Below are 23,039 nucleotides of genomic sequence, written 5' to 3' on the forward strand. Positions count from 1 at the left end.
AACTTCTGTAGACGAAATTTGGCTGGGTAGTATTGTTACAAAAATTCTCGCTTGAATGATTGCCATGTGACTTTTTCTGCTTCGGCCAAAGATGGTGACACAATTTCCCACCATTTTCTTGCTCGGTCTTTCTAAAAGGTGTCACAACCTCCACTCTCAGTTCTTCGGGTACTTCCAGTAGGTATAGCTGTGTTTCGACATTTTTGAGCAAGTTATGGCTGACTTCTGGATCGGGGTTTCCATCAAAATTTGGGACTCGATTTCTTCTCAGAGATTCATAATGATATTTGATCCCACGTGTTTGTGGTTCTAGTGGCGGTTGATTGGCGTTGGCGAGAGGGTTCACAATTCCTTGCAACGTGGCGGCTACTATGGTAGCTATAGCCATCATATCTTCCCGGCTGAGATTTACCCTTGGGGGATTCTCATCCTCGTTTTGATTAACTCTTCTGGCGTTTCGATTGTTTCTGGGTGAGAATATTTTATAAATAGTTGAAATTCTTACAATCAGTCTATTTAAAGAAAACAATTAATCCTAAGGGTTCTGAATACAATCGATGCCTATACTAGGAATCATCACCATACTCATCTATAACTTCACCGTCTCCTACTGCCTCATTAATTTCTTCTTCTTCAATAGGATTTTCTTCTTGGTTAGCTTTGAGTTCTTCTAAGAGCTCCTCCATATTGATCATGTTATTTTGTAACTGATCAATATGATTTTGCAACTGTGTATTGTGGTGGTCAAGGTTGTTTACTTGATCCTGAAGCTCCTGTATTGTTGATTGGTTTACTTTCTCATTGATTTCTTGTTCTTCGATCCGTTCTTCAAGACGGAGTTGTGTTTTGAGGAGGGTATCATCCTGGATTTAGAGCCTAAAAATCCTATCCTGAGCTTTGTTCAACTCTTGCTTTGTGATCTCATGTCGACGTTCAGATTCTAGGTGGTAGGCAGCATAGTGTCTAACGTCGTCACGTAGTCTTTTCTTTTCCTGTCTTTCTTCACGAAGATCCTTCATCATGCACACGTTATTCTCATCCAATTGGTAGTTATCCCTCTCAAGTTTTTCATTTTTTTCTTTCAATGTTTTAATCTCTGTCTCCTTTTCCCGGAGCTGTTTCTGAAGTTCAGTTATAATGTTTGAAGATCCATGTTTGTTTTCCTATAAAGATAAAAAAAAACATTTTTATTGATAATATACTCATTAAAGTTTAAATATGCAATAATTTAAAGATAATAGGGTTTTCATTAATACACTTAATACTTTTTCAATCACAATTTTTATTACAATCTTGATACTAATATAATCTATCATCTCTCCGTCGTAACTGTAGCTATCATCACCGACCAACTCCATCGGTGCTTCCTCTTCTTCCTCCATGTTCTCCACCACCAGATGCAAGTAGTTATTTTGATCTTGAAGTCTATCCATGGTGGCGTGGAGCTTGGAAATATACCAATCTTGCTAGGCATTGAACTTGTCTTGTCGTTGTCGAGCCTGAGTAGAACGATTTCTCTCTATCCCTACTCGCTCCGTCAAATCCCTGTTTAGTGAAGCTAAGCGCGCGATGCGAGTATCTATAGAAGTTGGCTCTTAGCCAAGTTCAAATGATGAGTAAGTCGTTGTACGTCGGTCTCGAGTATGTGCCTAATCTCGCTAAGCTCCTGCTTCTCCAACTTTTCCCTAGACAGTTGCGCCTTCAAAGTTGCAATCTCCCTATCCTGATTATCTATCCTGAGCTGGCGCATACGAAGAGCAGCCTGAGTGCGAGTACGTGGAGCAGCCATTTCCTAGGATAAAAATCGAGGTAAAAAATCAGAATCGTATAAAGGATAGAAAGGCACAAAAATAGAAATAAAGTTGTCGTGGAAATTTAGATACTAAGAATTTTCAGAACGATTGAAGGAAATAGAATTCGAATTTCTCGAAGAATTTTTGAAAGGATGAGAGTTTGTTTTAGAATGCACTAGGCTTTTGCCAAAATTTGACTTCGCCAAATTTTGTCTATCAAAATCCCAACGGGATTATGAACCTGGCGGCTCTGATACCACTTAAATGTCACGCCCCGTATCCGAAGCGTCGGTGACATCTGGCATTGTTTAGCAATTACTTGGAAACAATTAAGCCTCGTATCGAAATGCCAAAAACCAGTCTTTTCATAAATTAAACATTGTCTTTAAATTGATAATAGAATAGAATAAAATACATCAGAGTTTCAGAAGCGGAAACAAAAGAAAAGTAAAAGTCTTGAGTCTTGATCTCAATCATCGATTCACCATCCCCAGAAAGCATCTTGCTCCTCCTCATTCATTTGCTCTTCGTTTTTATCTAAAATTTGTAAGGAATGAGTGTTTTGAGAAACACTCAGCAAGTGGGAGGTCGATCGATTTTCAAAGATACATATAGAACTTTATCTTTAAAACATTTCTTTAACAATCTTTCAAATCGTATCACTTTTAACTTATCATAACAGGAAAAAATCAAATATGTGACCGAAGTTAACAGATGATTCAGAGTAAATCAAATCATTTCGGAACAATTCAAAAACAGAAACAACACTGTTACTCATCTCATTTCCATGGTTAAATTGTCCACAATTTGTTATTTCTCTAAGGGGTGATGCCAGAACACGGTTTTATACCCACCGATGGGGGCCAGACAGAACATGGTTTTGTACCCACCAATGAGGGCCAGACGGAATTACAATTCTCGTCCCATTTCAATTTAATTTGTAACAGTGCAATATAGAATTCAGATTTAAAGGACAGAACTTATCAGAAATTCAGACGGATACAGCTGAATCAAATAATTTCGAGGAATAGAAAGCATATCATCGATCGAAAATTTTAAAAGAACATACTAACTTTTTCGAAAAATAAGAACACACACATGCATGTCATGATATTTATATTCAAAGTTCAAAATACAAGAAATTATGTAACAAAAACTCTCTTACAAAATTTTGAAGATAGACTCGAAATTTGCAGATTTTGGCACAAAATTTCCTCTCGGAATTTTGGAAGCACTTCGACGTAAACTTTTAGCAGATTACGTCTCCAATCCTGCTGCAATTCGTCGTAGAACTTTATCACTCAAACCACACGAACAAAACTTCCTCCTTATTGAATCGACCGAGAGCTTTTGTGGTGGGGGAGAAAACCGAAACTTGGAAGCTTTTTGTGGTGCTTTTTCATTCAGTATGTTGTAGTATTTATAGGCCAAAAAATGACCTTTCCTTTGCCCATTTGGGATGCCCACCTTGCTCCCCAAGTAGCCTTCAATGTGGTCAAGGGTAACTTAAGCATCAAAGGTCTTTTCCTGCATCATTAACGTGTCCTAGTCTTTTAGCTCCTCTCTTAGGTCTTTAATGGTTTAACTCAAAGGTCATTTCTTGCACAATTAACTTGCCCAAGCCCTTAGATCCTCTTTTAGCTCCCTCTTTGGTTAACTCAAAGGTCATTTCTTTCACATTTTATTTGTCCAATCCCTTAGCTCCTCCTTTAGCTCCCTCTTTGGTCCTTTTAAGACAAGCATGGTTGAGCTTCTTTGAGCTAAAAGATCGAGTCCTTGAGCTGGGGTTTTACTCCTCCAGTGACGACTCTTCAATGGATGCGGTTATTTGCAACTTGGCCACCCGTTGAGCTAATCTCCGAGCTTTGAAGCTACTTCTTCGAGTTAAGTTTACTGAAAATTTAAGTTAATATTCGAGTTTTATAGTTAGAATGAAAGTTGTTGAGCTTAGTTTAAGCTAAATTTCAAGTTTGTATTTCTTACATGATTCGATTCGGATTGGAAAATCCCGAGTTCTCACAGCTATGTTCAGTCTTCATCTTGTCTCAAATCCTGACCACTAGATCTGCTGTCTGTCTGACAATATCTGGCCCCAACTCTTCATCCCAATCCACTAGTGACCTACACTTCCTCCCGTACAGTTCCTCATATGGAGCCATACCTATCGATGCCTGGTAACTGTTGTATGTGAACTCCACAAGAGGTATCTTTGGCTCCCAACTGCCCTGGAAGTCGATCTTGCAAGCTCGGAGTAGGTCCTCCAGAATCTAAATAACCCTCTCTGATTGACCATCTGTTTGAGGATGAAATGTGGTGCTAAACAGTAGCTTAGTACCTAATGCCTGATAGAGACTCTTCCATAATGCAGACGTGAACCTCGGATCCCTATTTGACACGATGGACACTGGAATCCCATGTTTTCTGACTATCTCTCTGATGTACAGCTCTACGTACTGAGTCATGGTGAATGTCTTCTTGACCGGCAAGAAATGAGCTGATTTTGTGAGCCGATCAACAATCACCCAGATGACATTAAATCTTCCAATAGTCCTCAGAAGCCATGTCACAAAATCCATAGTGATATTCGCCCATTTCCACTTGGGAATAGGGAGCGGTCTCAACTTCCCTGCATGTCTTTGATGCTCTGCTTTGACCTGCTTACAATTCAAACACTCGAAGATGAATTGCAGAATATCTCGCTTCATGCCCGACCACCAATATAGAGTCTGTAGATCCTTATACATCTTTGTACTCCCTGGGTGGACGGAGTACGGGGTGTTGTGGGCCTCGCTCAAGATATCTGCTGGAAGGGAATCACTCTCAGGAACCCATAGGCGGTCCCTATATCCGACTATACCATCCACAACTGTATACAGTCTCTGGCCCTTAGCCTCGTCCCTCTGTCTCCACCTATGTAACTTCTTGTCAGATGTTTGCCCTGCTCAAATTCTCTCTCTCAATGTCGGCTGTACTGTCACAGTAGCAAGATTAGGCGCCTCGCCCCTGGCATAAACTGCAAGCTCAAATCTCTGAATCTCATCATGTAGCTGTCTCTGCACTGACAGATGAGCGATCACTGCGTGCTTTGTAAGGCCCGAGAATTTGATTACCGTAATCTGAAATGATTTGGCGATGATTGATGTGATTATAGACGGAAAGGATTAGACCGGAAAACACGGAAGAAAACACGAATTATGTGCGAGGGCAGAAGACCTCGCGCATATGCGCGACAAGGATCCGCGCATATGCGCTGTGAGTGGCAAAAGACCTCGCGCATATGCGCGAGAAGTGCGCGCGCATATGCGCGAGCCATGCAAGAAGCCAAGGGGGAAGTCCAGAATAGTTGGCGCATATGCGCGACATGGATGGGCGCATATGCGCGAGCATGGCAGAAAAGTTGGCGCATATGCGCGACGCGAGTTGTAATGCACCGAGACAATAGGTCTCGCGCATATGCGCGGGGCTTGGGCGCGCATATGCGCGAGTCATGCAGAATGAAAATGTGCCACTTGCCCCTTACATGAAACGTGTGTATATATATATATACATATCAGTCTTTGGAGAATTGAAAAGAAAGAAACGAGAGTCGAGGGAGTTCTCAAAATTTTAAATCGTAGAGTTGTGGTTTTTGCAAAATCCGCCCGTCTTAATTTGAATCCGAGTACAATATCGAGTTCCTAGCGACGACAGCTACAACAAGACGTAAGTTTTATTGAATTCTGATATCGTTTGAAATTATGACATTTGGGGGAATTGTGATTTGACTTGTATTATGTGTTCTGGGTATATTGATCAGTATATAATTGAAGTCAGATCAAAGAACGGACTGTTTATGTAATTGTTATGATTTTCGGAAGTGATATGATTGAGATTGCGCAGATTTGATGTTATGACCTGTTATTATTGAAGATTATGATTCGTATTGATATCGATTATGAGTTGTGGTATTATATCTATGATGTTGAGATTGACGAGGCTATCAAGACTGTATTGTTATGCCATCGAAATATCAATAGATTGATTGTGATCAGATTCAGTATTGATTGAGATTGTATCATGATATCGTTGATATGGATCAGATTATGTTTGATTTGAGTATTGATCAGAACAGGTTTTGAATTGAGTTATACATTGATACAGTGTATTCGATTTTGTCATTTCAGATTTGATATGGACAGATTTGACTTCGAGACTTCGACTTCGTCAGACCGAGAAGAGAAATGTATAAATTGATGTTGATGCGGGATTGCACAACTCGAGTTCGATTCGACTTGAGTTTTCCAAAATCACATACTTCATCTTATTGCATTGATTATTTTCAATTGATGTGATTGTTATTTTTGGTATATTGATTTATGCATTGAGTCATGGGCTGATACGCCTAGTCGTAGACGATTGATCTCGTGACAGAGGTACCCGATAGTGATGGAATCGTCACTGGGCCATTGCACATTGTCATAGAGGTTTGGCTGATTCGCCCAGTCTGTGGCTGATTCACCAAGACACCGGACGTTTGGTTATAACGAAGTGGATAGAATTGGAGTTTCTTCTATTACTGATGTTCAATATGGAAAGAGCCAAAGTCCGTGAATAAGAACGTACCGCCACCCCGATCGGGAGTGTAGGTGGGTGTATGTTCTTATTCAGATCGGGATCCCTAGATTAGGAATGAGTGTGTCTGAGTCTAAGAGTCTCAGAATGTGATTCAATGTTTGACACCGATTCATGTTCTTGCTTGTGATACATGTTCAGAGTATGATTTTCAGTTTGATATATATTCATGTTCTGATTGCGATACATGTTATGAATATCTATTTCATGCTTTTATATCTGTTATATGATTACATGTATACATGATTTATACTGGGAATGTAATTCTCACCGGAGTTATCCGGCTGTTGTCTTGTTTGTATGTGTGCATGACAGCAGGTGGGACAGGATCAGGATGAGGAAGAGGATGAGAGATTATAGTTAGCGTGGAGATCCGGGCCAAGAATCAGAATAGGATTCAGCACTGGATGTATAGCTGTTGAACCTAGTTGAGATAGAGACTTGTAGTACATGATTTGTACTTTTATACTGACATGAATATTAAATAGATTACGTTACGTTTCTGCATTTATAATTAAAAAGAAAAAAATTTAGTCCCACTTTTCTTAATTGTTATAGTTGACATTAATAATGATTAAGACATGAATTAGCGTCCGGGTCCCCACATGCTTCTTGCTCAAAGCGTCTGCAGCCACATTAGCCTTACGCGAAGGGTAGCTAATGTCACAATCATAGTCCTTAACCAGCTCAAGCCACCTCCTCTTTTGCATACCCAGATCATTCTATGTGAAGAAGTACTTCAGGCTCTTATGATCTGTAAAAAGCCTGCAATTCTTCCCATACAGGTAGAGTCTCAGATCTTCAGGGCGAATACCACTGCTGGTAGCTTGAGGTCATGAGTCGGTTAATTCTTCTCATGAACCTTCAGCTGTCTGGACGCATAGGCTATCACTCTATCCTACTGCATCAGAACTGCACCCAATCCAAGCTTAGATTAATCTTTATAGACAACAAACTCTCATTGCTCTGATGGCATAGCTAGTACTGGTGCAGTGGTCAACGCTAGCTTCAGTCTGTCAAAGCTCTCCTGACACTCAGGTCCCCAGATAAACTTGGCATTCTTCTTCGTCAAAGCGGTCATCGGTACCGCAATAGAATAGAAGCCCTAGATGAACTTCCAGATGTGAATACTCATACGAACGAAAAGCAAACATGATTAATTGAAATCGCACCCTCGATTCAATAACAAACAAGGATCGATGTTGTCCCGATCTTTTGAAACAAGTATGAATTTTTTATATTCACCTCTAAGCTATAAAACATAGAAACAAATAATCACGACTGAAACAATTGTCGAATCAGACGAACCTTCAAAAAACTTGTTCTTGACAATCCGTATGATATCAATTGACAAACGCCACAAGAATGAATTCTTGATAAGTTTGATTTGAAGAACAAAGCAAGAAGCTTTTGGGTTGCTGAGACAAACTCAAGAACAAAATAAATTTATTATCAATAATCTGAAAATATCTTCAAAATTCGTGCATATAATGTTTACAAATCAAAAAGATACTCAAAATCAAGTTACCAAAAAGATACTCAAAAACAAGGAAATTAAATCTTCTTCTCGCAGCAGGAGCGCTCAGGCGGTTGGATTCTACCACTCGAGCGCCAGGTCTTCAGGACTTGTACAATACGTATGGTGCTCGGGCGGTAAGATTTTACCGCTCGGGCACCGAGTGTTATGGAATCCTTCTCGTGGACAATGACTTTGGCGCTCGGGCGGTAGGATTTGCCCGCTCGGGCACGGAGGTTTCTGTCTTCCACTTCGTTTAACACTCGCACAACAATCCTTCCAATCCTTTGAATGTCATGCCCGGCCAGATTCATATCATACTCCCTTTCTTCAAAAATATTTGTCCTCAAATATTGTCCACCTACGCAAAAACAAATCAAGTTAGTAATAACAAGGATTATATTATCAACATGCTTACCTTTAAACTCAAGTTTGTAGGTGCTATCTTTTGCTTGCTCCATCAGCACTGAAAATCCCAACATCACTGTTGCCTTTCCTATAAACTCATCAATTTCACCACATACCAAATAATAAATGACAGCAAAAGATAAAATTCCATTAATTATTACAAAAAAAGGTATCTCCCCTTCTTAGACCTAATCAACACCAAAATAATATCCACACATGTGTACGACCATAGTTCACTAGGAATAAGATTTACTTCATGCAACACATACGAATCAAGCTTAGATGTCTTTTCCCTATATACAATTCATCTTTCACTACACCACTTAACATGCCTTTTCATTTGCAACAAACACATATAATCACAAATTATATCAATGACCAAGCCACAGTTATGTGTCTCAAGAGCGCGTCGATCATGAAAATAATATAGACTATATAATTTATTCTCTTTAACCCAATATTTATCATGATCATGAAAATCATTATTACCAGCCATGTAATCATCACGACCATCACCAATCAAATATATCTCATGCAAATAGGACACTCTAAATGTACTACCCATGTAATCATTCAAATGCAATATATCACCGTTTTCAATTCTATGACACTTAGGCAACAAGGTTAAACAACAGTCATACCTCCTAAATATCACATTTTCAACCCGTTCTCCAAATTCTTGAAAATAAAACAACAATGACTTAAGGAAAGGAAGCAAATCATACCTCATGGTTGTTGTGTTGGTAACTAACCTTACCTCATCACGATTGCACTTGTATTCTCATGGCTCAAACCTTTGGGTTCTCCCTTCAACAAGACTTGTTTGTCTTCTAGTCATGACAACTCCAAAATCCTGCAAATAAGAAATAGCAATGCCGGGATTGAACCGGCTATATCATCACAATGATAATAAACCACTTTGTACAAAGGTACATGAAAGGATTTATGCAAAATCAAACAACTCTCGACTTCACTCTTTTGGGCCATTAAAGTATTTTTCTTTTTCTTTTCTTTGGCCACTTTTTCTTTTTCTTTCTTCTCTTCATTTTCTTCTCTTTTTCTTTCTATTGTCATCTCACTCTTTTGTTCACTCTTTCTTTCGATCATATCTTTTTCTTTTTCTAAGGCCATCTCACTTTTTTGAACGATCTTTTTTCCGGCCTCATATCTTTTTCTTTTCTGTAATTGGTCCTCCGGTATTTGTTTTGGGGACAAGGGAAGTAATACAATCGGTTCATTGTTTAGGACAAGTGAGTACCTATTCTTAAAACCATCATGTATCACTTTCCTATCATATTTCCAAGGTCTACCCAACAAGATATGACAAGCATGAATTTGCACCACACACACAACAACTCATCAACATACTTACCAATCGAAAAAGGCACCAAAACTTGCTTGTTCACTTTCACTTCTGCACAGTCATTCAACCATTGTAGCCTACATGATTGAGGATGTTTTAAAGTAGATATATTCAACTTATCGACCATCTCACAACTAGCTCCATTGGTACAACTTCTTCCATCTATAATAACATTGCAAACCTTTTCGTTTACAAAGCATCTAGTATGGAACAAGTTCCCTCTCTGATTGGTCTCCTCCTCGGCTTGGGTACTCATTATATGCCTAATCACCAATGCCCCACCTACAACCGCCTCATATCCCTCATCAGGATTCTCCAATTCAGGCATCTTATCATCATCCTTATCACTTTGAGATTCATAATCCCCACAAGCATTCATTATCATTACCCTCTTGTTATGACATTGGCTAGCGATATGGTGAACTCCTTGACAACTAAAACATTTGATATCTCTAAAACGATTAATAAAGAGTTTCAGGTTTATCTTGCGCTCCTTCTTTAGGCACCTATTGCTTAATTTCTGCCTTGGGATTGGCCACCACTTTGCCTTCTTCACGTGTAGCAACATTCGAATGCCAAGAAGTTGATGCACTCCCCACTTGGGCGGTGCGGCCAACTCCTCGCCTCTTGAGTTGTTGCTCCATCTTTATGGTAATTTGCACTATCTCATCTAGATCCAAGTAGTGCCTAAGCTCCACTTGATCCTAAATCTACCTGTTCAAACCACAAAGAAAACGTGCCATTTTTGCCTCACTATCTTCCTCTATATTTGCCCTAATCATGACTACTTCCATCTCTTTATAGTAGTCATCCACACTCTTTACTCCTTGCCTCAAAGTTTGTAGCCTTTTAAACATCTCTCGATAATAATGGTGACATTCAAATATAAGCTCTAACCTTCTTTTTTTCGGAGTAGTGGTGACATTCAAATACAAGCTCTACCCTCTTTTCCCACTCCAAATATGCCTCCGGGTCAGATTTCCCATGTAACGATGGAATTTTCATCTTAATACTACCCATGTTACCATCTTCCCTATCATCGTATCAACCTCGTACGGCTCCTCTTCTTCCTCTACCAAATCCTCTATCTCGTCTGTTCCTACTACAATTTTCATTTTGGCTCTCCTCGTCTCCTTCCAAATCATACTCTTCCTCTTCTTCTCCTCTACCCAAATCTTTAGGCTTAGATTTATCTCCACTAGTACTAACTTCAAGCCTACTCATCCTCCCATGTAACGGCTCCAACTCAACCCTCATCATTCTTTATATAACCCCTGGTTCAAACTATCTCTTACCTCCCTCTCCATTTTACTTTTCGGACTTGTACCTGCAAGAAAATGTTAGTAGAAATTAAAGATATTTCTCACCCAAATTCTCACGGTCACTCCAAAGAAAATTCGCTAGTCTCTCCTCTCTATTTTTTTCCTCACTACAAATACTCGCCGGTCACTCCAAAGAAATAACGCTCGCACTCAAGTGTTTCACTCGAATTTGGTAGTTCTCTGGAAAGTGTGCTCAAGCTTCGTATTTGGATATACCAAACAATCAAGTTCAACTTGCGAACAAATGTGATAGACTCACTTGGACTGCGTAGACAAGCAATTTGAAATATACATGTATATATATATATATGTATATGTATTTTTGACTATGAGGCACTACTGAATATGACTCACCAAAGGAAATAGAATAAAATACAAACACAAATTTATAGGCAATTTTCGGAATTTTTTTACATTTTTTTTGGCTCTTTTACAAGGATGATTTGTGCACACAAAAATTCCAAGAAAATCTCAAAATTTCGAGAAACACAGTTTCACGAAAGTCGAAGAAGTCTAGAACAATAACAGATCTGGAAACGAACGAAGAAATAATATAGATATGAAAATTTAAGAACAAGATAAATTTACTTGAATTCAATGAGACAAAACTCTGATACCAAATGATGTGAATCCTCGTACGAACGAAAATGTGGGGACCCGGGCTCTAACTCAATTCTTTCTGGGATTAGTTGGATCTTTGTTAGAAAATGTGGGTCATAAAAAAAATTTCTTTAAACACTATAATCTATTGTTTATAAATCATACACAATACACAAAAGGTTGACATATTATTAAAACTCCAAATAACATTTACATGTCCAACTACAAGTATTCTACTGGTGTTTAGAAACTAATACATGTCTAGTATTAAACAACTAGTCCTTTTTCTTGGCCCGTGATCTCCACGCTACCTCGATCTCTCATCTCTGTCTCGACCCAGATCCTGTCCCACCTGTCGTTATGCACACATACAGACACAACAACAGCCGGAAACTCCGGTGAGAACAAATCCCAGTATAAAACATGTATACATACATATCATGCAAGGGAATACAACCATAATACATGAGTATACAAAATAAAACATGAACATACTGTCATGAGTGTAATCAATAACAACATGTTCCACATAGTCTATGAAACATGAGCAATATAACAATCAATTTAAAATCCAACTCATATCTTGGACTTGACTCTTATCTAACTCTAGGGATCCCAGTGTGAATAAGATGTAACAGATCTCCCACCTACTCTCCCATTCGGGGTGGCGTTACATCTTATTCCTAGACTTCGGTCCTGACTGTATCGAATATCTACAATCGGAGTGATTCTGATCCGAAGCATCGATACCACCGAACGTCTAGTTATTTGGAGAATCTACCAAATGACTCACCTATCTTAAAGGCTTGAATATGAATCAATAAACAAAGCATAAACATTAAAATTATAAACAACAATCTAGTATGTTATTTTGTTGGGAAACTCAAATTGAATCTCATTTGAGTTGTGTCTTCCCCAATCGAACATGAATTATACCTTTCGTTGTACTATCTTTGTCGTAGTCGAAGTCTCGATATTGAATCTGTCAATAACAAATCTGAAATGGCAATGTTGAGATGTCCAATATCAATCCACAACTCAATTCAACACATGTATGAATCAATAATAAATCTTGATACAATTTGACGGTATAACGGCGTAGTTTCTCGATACCGATTAACTCAATAACAATAACCAATACGGGAACCATATCATCAATTCCTAACCATCACAATCTATACATCATAATCTCAAAACCTGCATAATCTCAAACACATATATGCTGGAAATTCATAACAATTGCATACGATAACATTTCTTCGATCCGACTACGAATAAACGTTCACTATAAGCACAAGAACATATAATAGCCATCAAAATCTGATGTCCCTAATATCTCAACTTCAGAACATGTTGAAAGTTAACAATACTTACACCCTCTTGTAGCCTTTGATGCAAGGAGCACAAATATGCACTTGAATTGAAATTTGGATGGTTAAATCTTGAGTAATCACAATTCAAAGATGGAATGAAACTTGAGGGAATTTTCTGAAGCTTGCTCCCCCTTTCTCTCGGTTCTTAGGCTATAGTAGGAAGGAAATGAAGACACATATATCATCTATGCATGACAAGGGATAAGTGTCCTATTTTTTTGGACTACACGTCTTACGCATATGCGCGACACCACCCGCGCATATGCGCGAGACCTACTGGTCTCGGCAATGTCCATTTCAACACCTCGCGCATATGCGCGCCTCATCTCGTGCATATGCTCGAGGTCTTCTGGACTCCTCGCGCATGTGCGCGTATCTACTCGCGCATGTGCGCCAAAGGTTTTGGAAAATGCGTGCATATGCGCCAGCCTGGTGGCGCATATGCGCGAGAGCTCATCTCGCACACAATTTGCATCTACTTTCTCGTCTCTTCCGGTCCGATACAATGCGTCTACAATCACTTTAATTATTACAAAACAAGTCTGATTATGATAACCAAATCCTCGGGCCTTACATTTCTCCCCCTCTTAGATCAGAGTTCGTCCTCGAACTCGCAGGCAATCAATTGAAGTATATACAAGATGCAATATAATCAAAACTGAATAAATACTCACATCATAGAAATAATTCGGGATATTTCTGTCTCATCTCTGACTCTGTCTCCCAAGTCGCTTCTCCAATACCATGATGACTCCACTGGATTTTTATTAACGGAATGGTCTTTGTTCTGAGCTATTTTTCTTTTTGATCCAGAATCTGCAATGGTTGCTCAAAATAACTCAGTGTATCGTCAAGCTCGGCCTCGTCAGGCTGAATGACATGAGAAGCATCAGGCATATATCTACGCAGTATCGATACATGAAAAACGTCGTGTATCCCATATAGAGAAGGAGGAAGAGCCAATCGATATGCTCGATCACCAATCTTTTCAAGAATCTCGTAAGGACCGATGTATCTACGCGACAGCTTCCCACGTTTGCCAAATCTGACAATGCCTCTGAAAGGAGAAATCTTCAAAAATACTCTGTCTCCCTGTTCAAAAACTAACGGTCTTCGTCTGACATTTGCATATTTGGCTTGCCTATCCTGTGCCGTCTTCATTCTCTTCTGAATTATCCTTACCTTCTCAGTCATTTCACGGATCATATCAGGTCCAAGTTCTGGTACCTCAGATATATCATCCCAATATAGAGGAGATCTGCACTTCTTGCCATATAAAGCTTCAAACGGTGCCATCTTAATACTCGTCTGATAGCTGTTGTTGTACGAGAATTCACAAAGAGGGAGTGAATCTTGCCAACTAGAGCCAAAGTCTAGCACTACAGCTCTTAGCATATCCTCTATAGTCTGGATAGTCCGCTCTGACTGTTCGTCTGTCTGGGGATGATAAGCAGTGCTCAGATGCAATGTCGTACCTAAGGCTTGCTGCAAACTGTGCCAGAAATGTGAAGTGAATCGGGGATCACGATCTGATACGATACACTTCGGCACACCATTCAATCTGTTCACCTCTCTGATATATATCTCGGCCATCTGATCTTGTCGGTACGTCATTCTGTATGGAATAAAACAAGCTGATTTGGTCAATCTGTCAATAATGACCCAAATTGCATCACAACCCCAGGATGATCGCGGTAATTTCGTAACGAAAACCATGGAAATGTGATCCCATTTCCATTCAGGAATAGATAAACTCTAAAGTAAACCTCCGGGCTTCTTCCTCTCGGCCTTCACCTGTTTGCAATTCAAGCACTTAGACACAAACTCTGCAATATCTGAGTTCATCTGTTTCCACCAAAATTGTGTCTTCAGATCGTTGTACATCTTCCTGCCACCAGGATGAATACTGAACCGACTACAGTGCGCCTCTGACAATATCTGTTGCTTCAATTCTAAATATCTGGCACTACAAGACGGTTATTCACATACAGAACATGATCAAGTACCTGATATTCTAACAAATGCCTTGATCTGACCATATGAATCGACTTCTGAATATTCTGATCAGTTCTTTGTGCTTCTTTGATTCTCATAATCAAATATGGCTCAACTTGAATCGTAGCAAGTCTCAATGGTCTACTATCTGTGTCAAATGCTAAACCAGACAAACAGCAATCTTCAACTAAATTCGAAACACCTATCGTCGATAAGGATAGGGAACATACCTTTCGACTCAAGGCATCCGCTGCTGCATTTGACTTCCCTGGATAGTATTTGATCTCGCAATCAAAATCCTTCAGCAAATCGAGCCATCTATGCTGCCTCATATTCAACTCTGATTGAGAAAATAAATACTTCAGGCTTTTGTGATCAGAGTAGATTTCAAATTTCTCTCCATAAAGATAGTGACGCCAAATCTTCAATGCAAATACGATAGCCGCCAATTCCAGATCATGAATTGGGTATCGAATCTCGTGTGGCTTCAACTATCTCGAGGCATACGCAATCACATTCCCTCGCTGCATAAGAACACATCCTAACCCTTTGTGAGATGCATCACTATATACAACGAAATCACCCATACCTGAAGGTATCATCAACACTGGAGCACTGGTCAGTCGTCTCTTCAACTCCACAAAACTAGACTCACAAGCTTCTGACCATACAAATGGCGTATTCTTCTGAGTCAGCTGAGTAATCGGCTTCGCAATACTGGAGAAATCTTGAATAAATCGTCGGTAATAGCCTGCTAGACCCATGAAACTGCGTATCTCTGGCACATAAGTCGGTATAGGCCAATTGATCACAGCTTCCACTTTACTCGGATCAACAGAGATACCGTCTCCGGATATGATATGTCCCAAAAACATAACCTGTCTCAGCCAGAATTCACATTTCGATAATTTAGCATATAATCTCTCATTTCTCAACGTCTGCAACACAATTCTTAAATGCTCGGCATGATCAGTCTCATTTCTCGAGTAAACCAGAATATCATCAATGAAAACAATAACAAACTCATCTAAATACCTCTGAAAGACACGGTTCATCAATCCCATAAACACCCCTGGTGCATTCGTTAAACCAAAAGGCATGACAATAAATTCGTAATGTCCATACCTGGTTCGGAATGCGGTCTTTGGTATATCAATATCTCGGACTCTCAGCTGGTGATATCCGGACCTCAAATCAATCTTGGAATAGACAGATGATCCCTGCAACTGATCAAATAAGTCGTCGATACGCGGCAATGGATATTTGTTCTTTACGGTTGCTTTGTTTAGTTGCCGGTAATCAATACACAATCGCATCAAACCATCTTTCTTTCGTACAAATAGCACTGGAGCGCCCCAAGGAGATACACTGTGTCGGATATATCTCTTGGCTAAAAGATTTTCTAGTTGTGTTTTCAATTCTTTCAATTCTATCGGCGCCATCCTATACGGAGCTCGAGATATAGGAACGGTACCTGGAATGAGATCAATGCTAAAATCTACCTCTCGAGCTGGAGGTAACCCTGGAATCTCAACGGGGAATACATCGGCAAACTCACGTACAACTGGCAGATCTGCCAATGACGGACTCTTTTTCAGCAGATCTACTAAATAGACAAGGAACCCTTCTGCTCCTTTCTGCAACAATCTACTCATCGTCAACGCAGATACTAAGGGAATCCGAGATCTGGAACCCTTACCGTAGAATTTCCACTCGTCAGTCATTTCTGGTCTGAACCTGACAATCTTCTGGAAACAGTCTACAGTGGCTCGGTACTTGGTTAACATATCAATCCCAACAATACAATCAAAATCAGCTATCCCAAGCACAACACAATCTAAATCAATTTCATGACCCTCAAACTGTAGTATACAATGTCTAACTGAAGTCACAGATATAAGACCACTTCCCAACGGAGAAGATATAGACACTACAGTCGATAATGACTCAACAGGCAATGAATGCAACAATGCAAAACGTTATGATATGAATGTATGAGATGCACCTGTATCTATCAATACATAAGCAGGATAACCGCAAAGAAAACAGTTACATGCGATCACATAGTCCGGTGCATCTTGGGCCTGCTCCTCTGTCAATGCAAACACCTGAGCCTGTTGTCTGGGAGGCTGGCTCCCTGTCTGGCTACCTCTGGCTCGAGGCTGAGTCGGTGTAGGGGTTGGTTGGAAGGTATGGACAGACGAAGCTTGCCTCTCAGGCTGCGCCACTGATGCAGATGACCCTGCACCCTGAAATCTCTATGAACCTCTCTGTGGACAGACCTTGGCGAAATGTCCCTGCTGCCTGCATATGTTACATCTGCCCATCACACCTTGACACTACTCGGTCGCATGTCTGCCTCCACAAGAACTGCAATACACGCCTGTATATTCTGTACTCTAGCCAGGACCTCTCCGTCGTGACCCACTGGAGCTCGACGAACTGCTCCCTGCTCTCTTAAACTGTTTGCCCTTCACTTTCAACTGATCTTTTCGCCCGCTGCTACTACCACCACTCTCAAATCTGGGAAGAGGTTGTACTGAGGTTATTGGCGGTCTCGGAGTCGGTGCGACATACGGAATACTCCGTTGCCTAAGCAATCCAGCTTCTGCCCCCTTGGCACGGTTCAACGCATCAGTAAAGTTATTGGGCCTACCGGTATTTACCAAGGTAAAGATTTCTGGATTCAATCCATTGATAAACTGGTCCACAACGGCCTCTTCATTTTCAGCAACATGAGGAGCGAATCTGAGCAATGACGAGAACTTGGCAACATACTCCTCGATGTTCAATGGTCCCTGTCTTAAATTGGCAAATTCAGCACCTTTGTCTTTTCGGTAGGACACAGGAAAGAATCGCTGATAAAATTCAGTCTTGAACACCTTCCAAGTAATCTGTGTGCCACGGTGCTCTAATGCTCTCTTCGTAGTCAACCACCAGTTCTTTGCCACTTCTTGCAATTGATGTCCAACCAATTTCACTTGTCGGTTTTCAGTGTACTCAAGGGATTCAAATAGCATCTCAATATCCTCTAGCCAACTTTCACACTCGACTGCATTTTCTGTACCTTTCAGGATGGGTGGTCGGAAAAACTGAAACCGTTTCAACAAGGTTTCCATCGGTGTAGCAGTAACATCCATCGGATCATTGGATGTACTGCCCTGTTCTGGGGCCCGACCTGTTACTGGCTGCGGTACTCGTCGAGGCGGCATATCTGAATATCAAACAGATTAATACACAATCTATATAATCTGTCTCAGCCCTCCTCTGATCATATACCTCTGATCCAGAATCGGTTCTGATTCAGTCTTTGCGAATACATGCTGTAAATCAACTCAGATAACAAACAACATGTAATAGGGAAATCAATAAATCATGCTAGCACATCATAAAGCAAGGAAGACGACTCGATCTACCCCGCTCATTCTATCCTATCTCAGTCTAAAGGATCTAATGCTGTGATACCACCTGTTGTGGGGACCCGGGCTCTAACTCAATTCTTTCTGGGATTAGTTGGATCTTTGTTAGAAAATGTGGGTCATAAAAAAAATTTCTTTTAAACACTATAATCTATTGTATATAAATCATACACAATACACAAAAGGTTGACATATTATTAAAACTCCAAATAACATTTACATGTCCAACTACAAGTATTCTACTGGTGTTTAGAAACTAATACATGTCTAGTATTAAACCACTAGTCCTTTTTCTTGGCCCGTGATCTCCACGCTACCTCGATCTCTCATCTCTGTCTCGACCCAGATCCTGTCCCACCTATCGTTATGCACACATACAGACACAACAACAGCCGGAAACTCCGGTGAGAACAAATCCTAGTATAAAACATGTATACATGCATATCATGCAAGGGAATACAACCATAATACATGAGTATACAAAATAAAACATGAACATACTGTCATGAGTGTAATCAATAAAAACATGTTCCACATAGTCTATGAAACATAAGCAATATAACAATGAATTTAAAATCCAACTCATATCTTGGACTTGACTCTTATCTAACTCTAGGGATCCCAGTGTGAATAAGATGTAACAGATCTCCCACCTACTCTCCCATTCGGGGTGGCATTACATCTTATTCCTAGACTTCGGTCCTGACTGTATCGAATATCTACAATCGGAGTGATTCTGATCCGAAGCATCGATACCACCGAACGTCTAGTTATTTGGAGAATCTACCAAATGACTCACCTATCTTAAAGGCTTGAATATGAATCAATAAACAAAGCATAAACATTCAAATTATAAACAACAATCTAGTATGTGATTTTGTTGGGAAACTCAAATTGAATCTCATTTGAGTTGTGTCTTCCCCAATCGAACATGAATTATACCTTTCGTTGTACTATCTTTGTCGTAGTCGAAGTCTCGATATTGAATCTGTCAATAACAAATCTGAAATGGCAATGTTGAGACGTCCAATATCAATCCACAACTCAATTCAACACATGTATGAATCAATAATAAATCTTGATACAATTTGACGGTATAACGGCGTAGTTTCTCGATACCGATTAACTCAATAACAATAACCAATACGGGAACCATATCATCAATTCCTAACCATCACAATCTATACATCATAATCTCAAAACCTGCATAATCTCAAACACATATATGCTGGAAATTCATAACAATTGCATACGATAACATTTCTTCGATCCGACTACGAATAAACGTTCACTATAAGCACAAGAACATATAATAGCCATCAAAATCTGATGTCCCTAATATCTCAACTTCAGAACATGTTGAAAGTTAACAATACTTACACCCTCTTGTAGCCTTTGATGCAAGGAGCACAAATATGCACTTGAATTGAAATTTGGATGGTTAAATCTTGAGTAATCACAATTCAAAGATGGAATGAAACTTGAGGGAATTTTCTGAAGCTTGCTCCCCCTTTCTCTCAGTTCTTAGGCTAGAGTAGGAAGGAAATGAAGACACATATATCATCTATGCATGACAAGGGACAAGTGTCCTATTTTTTTGGACTACACGTCTCGCGCATATGCGCGACACCACCCGCGCATATGCGCGAGACCTACTGGTCTCGGCAATGTCCATTTCAACACCTCGCGCATATGCGCGCCTCATCTCGCGCATATGCTCGAGGTCTTCTGGACTCCTCGCGCATGTGCGCCAAAGGTTCTGGAAAATGCGCGCATATGCGCCGGCCTGGTGGCGCATATGCGCGAGAGCTCATCTCGCACACAATTTGCATCTACTTTCTCGTCTCTTCCGGTCCGATACAATGCGTCTACAATCACTTTAATTATTACAAAACAAGTCTGATTATGATAACCAAATCCTCGGGCCTTACATTTCTCCCTCTCTTAGATAAGAGTTCGTCCTCGAACTCGCAGGCAATCAATTGAAGTATATACAAGATGCAATATAATCAAAACTGAATAAATACTCACATCATAGAAATAATTCGGGATATTTCTGTCTCATCTCTGACTCTGTCTCCCAAGTCGCTTCTCCAATACCATGATGACTCCACTGGATTTTTACTAACGGAATGGTCTTTGTTCTGAGCTATTTTTCTTTTCGATCCAGAATCTGCAATGGTTGCTCAAAATAACTCAGTGTATCGTCAAGCTCGGCCTCGTCAGGCTGAATGACATGAGAAGCATCAGGCATATATCTACGCAGTATCGATACATGAAAAACGTCGTGTATCCCATATAGAGAAGGAGGAAGAGCCAATCGATATGCTCGATCACCAATCTTTTCAAGAATCTCGTAAGGACCGATGTATCTAGGCGACAGCTTCCCACGTTTGCCAAATCTGACAATGCCTCTGAAAGGAGAAATCTTCAAAAATACTCTGTCTCCCTGTTCAAAAACTAACGGTCTTCGTCTGACATTTGCATATTTGGTTTGCCTATCCTGTGCCGTCTTCATTCTCTTCTGAATTATCCTTAACTTCTCAGTTATTTCACGGATCATATCAGGTCAAAGTTCTGGTACCTCAGATATATCATCCCAATATAGAGGAGATCTGCACTTCTTGCCATATAAAGCTTCAAACGGTGCCATTTTAATACTCGTCTGATAGCTGTTGTTGTACGAGAATTCACAAAGAGGGAGTGAATCTTGCCAACTAGAGCCAAAGTCTAGCACTACAGCTCTTAGCATATCCTCTAAAGTCAGGATAGTCCGCTCTGACTGTCCGTCTGTCTGGGGATGATAAGCAGTGCTCAGATGCAATGTCGTACCTAACGCTTGCTGCAAACTGTGCCAGAAATGTGAAGTGAATCGGGGATCACGATCTGATACGATACACTTCGGCACACCATGCAATCTGTTCACCTCTCTGATATATATCTCGGCCATCTGATCTTGTCGGTACATCATTCTGTATGGAATAAAACAAGCTGATTTGGTCAATCTGTCAATAATGACCCAAATTGCATCACAACCCCAGGATGATCGCGGTAATTTCGTAACGAAAACCATGGAAATGTGATCCCATTTCCATTCAGGAATAGATAAACTCTAAAGTAAACCTCCGGGCTTCTTCCTCTCGGCCTTCACCTGTTTGCAATTCAAGCACTTAGACACAAACTCTGCAATATCTGAATTCATCTGTTTCCACCAAAATTGTGTCTTCAGATCGTTGTACATCTTCCTGCCACCAGGATGAATACTGAACCGACTACAGTGCGCCTCTGACAATATCTGTTGCTTCAATTCTGAAATATCTGGCACTACAAGACGGTTATTCACATACAGAACATGATCAAGTACATGATATTCTAACAAATGCCTTGATCTGACCATATGAATCGACTTTTGAATATTCTGATCAGTTCTTTGTGCTTCTTTGATTCTCATAATCAAATATGGCTCAACTTGAATCGTAGCAAGTCTCAATGGTCTACTATCTGTGTCAAATGCTAAACCAGACAAACAAAAATCTTCAACTAAATTCGAAACACCTATCGTCGATAAGGATAGGGAACATACCTTTCGACTCAAGGCATCCGCTGCTGCATTTGACTTCCCTGGATAGTATTTGATCTCGCAATCAAAATCCTTCAGCAAATCGAGCCATCTATGCTGCCTCATATTCAACTCCGATTGAGAAAATAAATACTTCAGGCTTTTGTGATCAGAGTAGATTTCAAATTTCTCTCCATAAAGATAGTGACGCCAAATCTTCAATGCAAATACGATAGCCGCCAATTCCAGATCATGAATTGGGTATCGAATCTCGTGTGGCTTCAACTATCTCGAGGCATACGCAATCACATGCCCTCGCTGCATAAGAACACATCCTAACCCTTTGTGAGATGCATCACTATATACAACGAAATCACCCATACCTGAAGGTATCATCAACATTGGAGCCCTGGTCAGTCGTCTCTTCAACTCCACAAAACTAGACTCACAAGCTTCTGACCATACAAATGGCGTATTCTTCTGAGTCAGCTGAGTAATCGGCTTCGCAATACTGGAGAAATCTTGAATAAATCGTCGGTAATAGCCTGCTAGACCCATGAAACTGCGTATCTCTGGCACATAAGTCGGTATAGGCCAATTGATCACAGCTTCCACTTTACTCGGATCAACAGAGATACCGTCTCCGGATATGATATGTCCCAAAAACATAACCTGTCTCAGCCAGAATTCACATTTCGATAATTTAGCATATAATCTCTCATTTCTCAACGTCTGCAACACAATTCTTAAATGCTCGGCATGATCAGTCTCATTTCTCGAGTAAACCAGAATATCATCAATGAAAACAATAACAAACTCATCTAAATACCTCTGAAAGACACGGTTCATCAATCCCATAAACACCCCTGGTGCATTCGTTAAACCAAAAGGCATGACAATAAATTCGTAATGTCCATACCTGGTTCGGAATGCGGTCTTTGGTATATCAATATCTCGGACTCTCAGCTGGTGATATCCGGACCTCAAATCAATCTTGGAATAGACAGATGATCCCTGCAACTGATCAAATAAGTCGTCGATACGCGGCAATGGATATTTGTTCTTTACGGTTGCTTTGTT

General features: G+C 40.2%; 1 protein-coding gene across 1 annotated transcript; it reads right to left on the bottom strand.

Annotated features, from left to right (window-relative positions):
* Positions 1-1,579: 1,579 nt before the first annotated feature.
* On the bottom strand, positions 1,580-18,193 carry LOC142528349 (uncharacterized). The gene is made up of 7 exons (XM_075633391.1): positions 17,559-18,193; positions 10,406-10,537; positions 9,701-10,125; positions 8,818-9,006; positions 8,184-8,281; positions 4,316-4,447; positions 1,580-1,792 (listed from the first exon to the last, which is right to left on the bottom strand). The coding sequence occupies exons 1-7, from the start codon at positions 18,191-18,193 to the stop codon at positions 1,580-1,582; spliced, it is 1,824 nt and encodes a 607-aa protein (XP_075489506.1).
* Positions 18,194-23,039: the final 4,846 nt, after the last annotated feature.

This window comes from Primulina tabacum, chromosome 16 (genome assembly GCF_025594145.1).
Source record: "Primulina tabacum isolate GXHZ01 chromosome 16, ASM2559414v2, whole genome shotgun sequence".
Classification (NCBI taxonomy): Eukaryota; Viridiplantae; Streptophyta; class Magnoliopsida; order Lamiales; family Gesneriaceae; genus Primulina; species Primulina tabacum.

Excerpts from the sequence above, each read along its gene's own strand:
- LOC142528349 (XM_075633391.1), bottom strand. The coding sequence starts at position 18,193 with ATGCCGCCTCGACGAGTACCGCAGCCAGTAACAGGTCGGGCCCCAGAA. Across the intron at positions 8,282-8,817 it reads TCGTGATGATTACATGGCTG|GTGGACAATATTTGAGGACA; the intron begins GTAATAATGATT and ends GTTTTTGCGTAG. Across the intron at positions 4,448-8,183 it reads TTGGAAGGATTGTTGTGCGA|GTCAAAGCAGAGCATCAAAG; the intron begins GTGTTAAACGAA and ends AATTGTAAGCAG.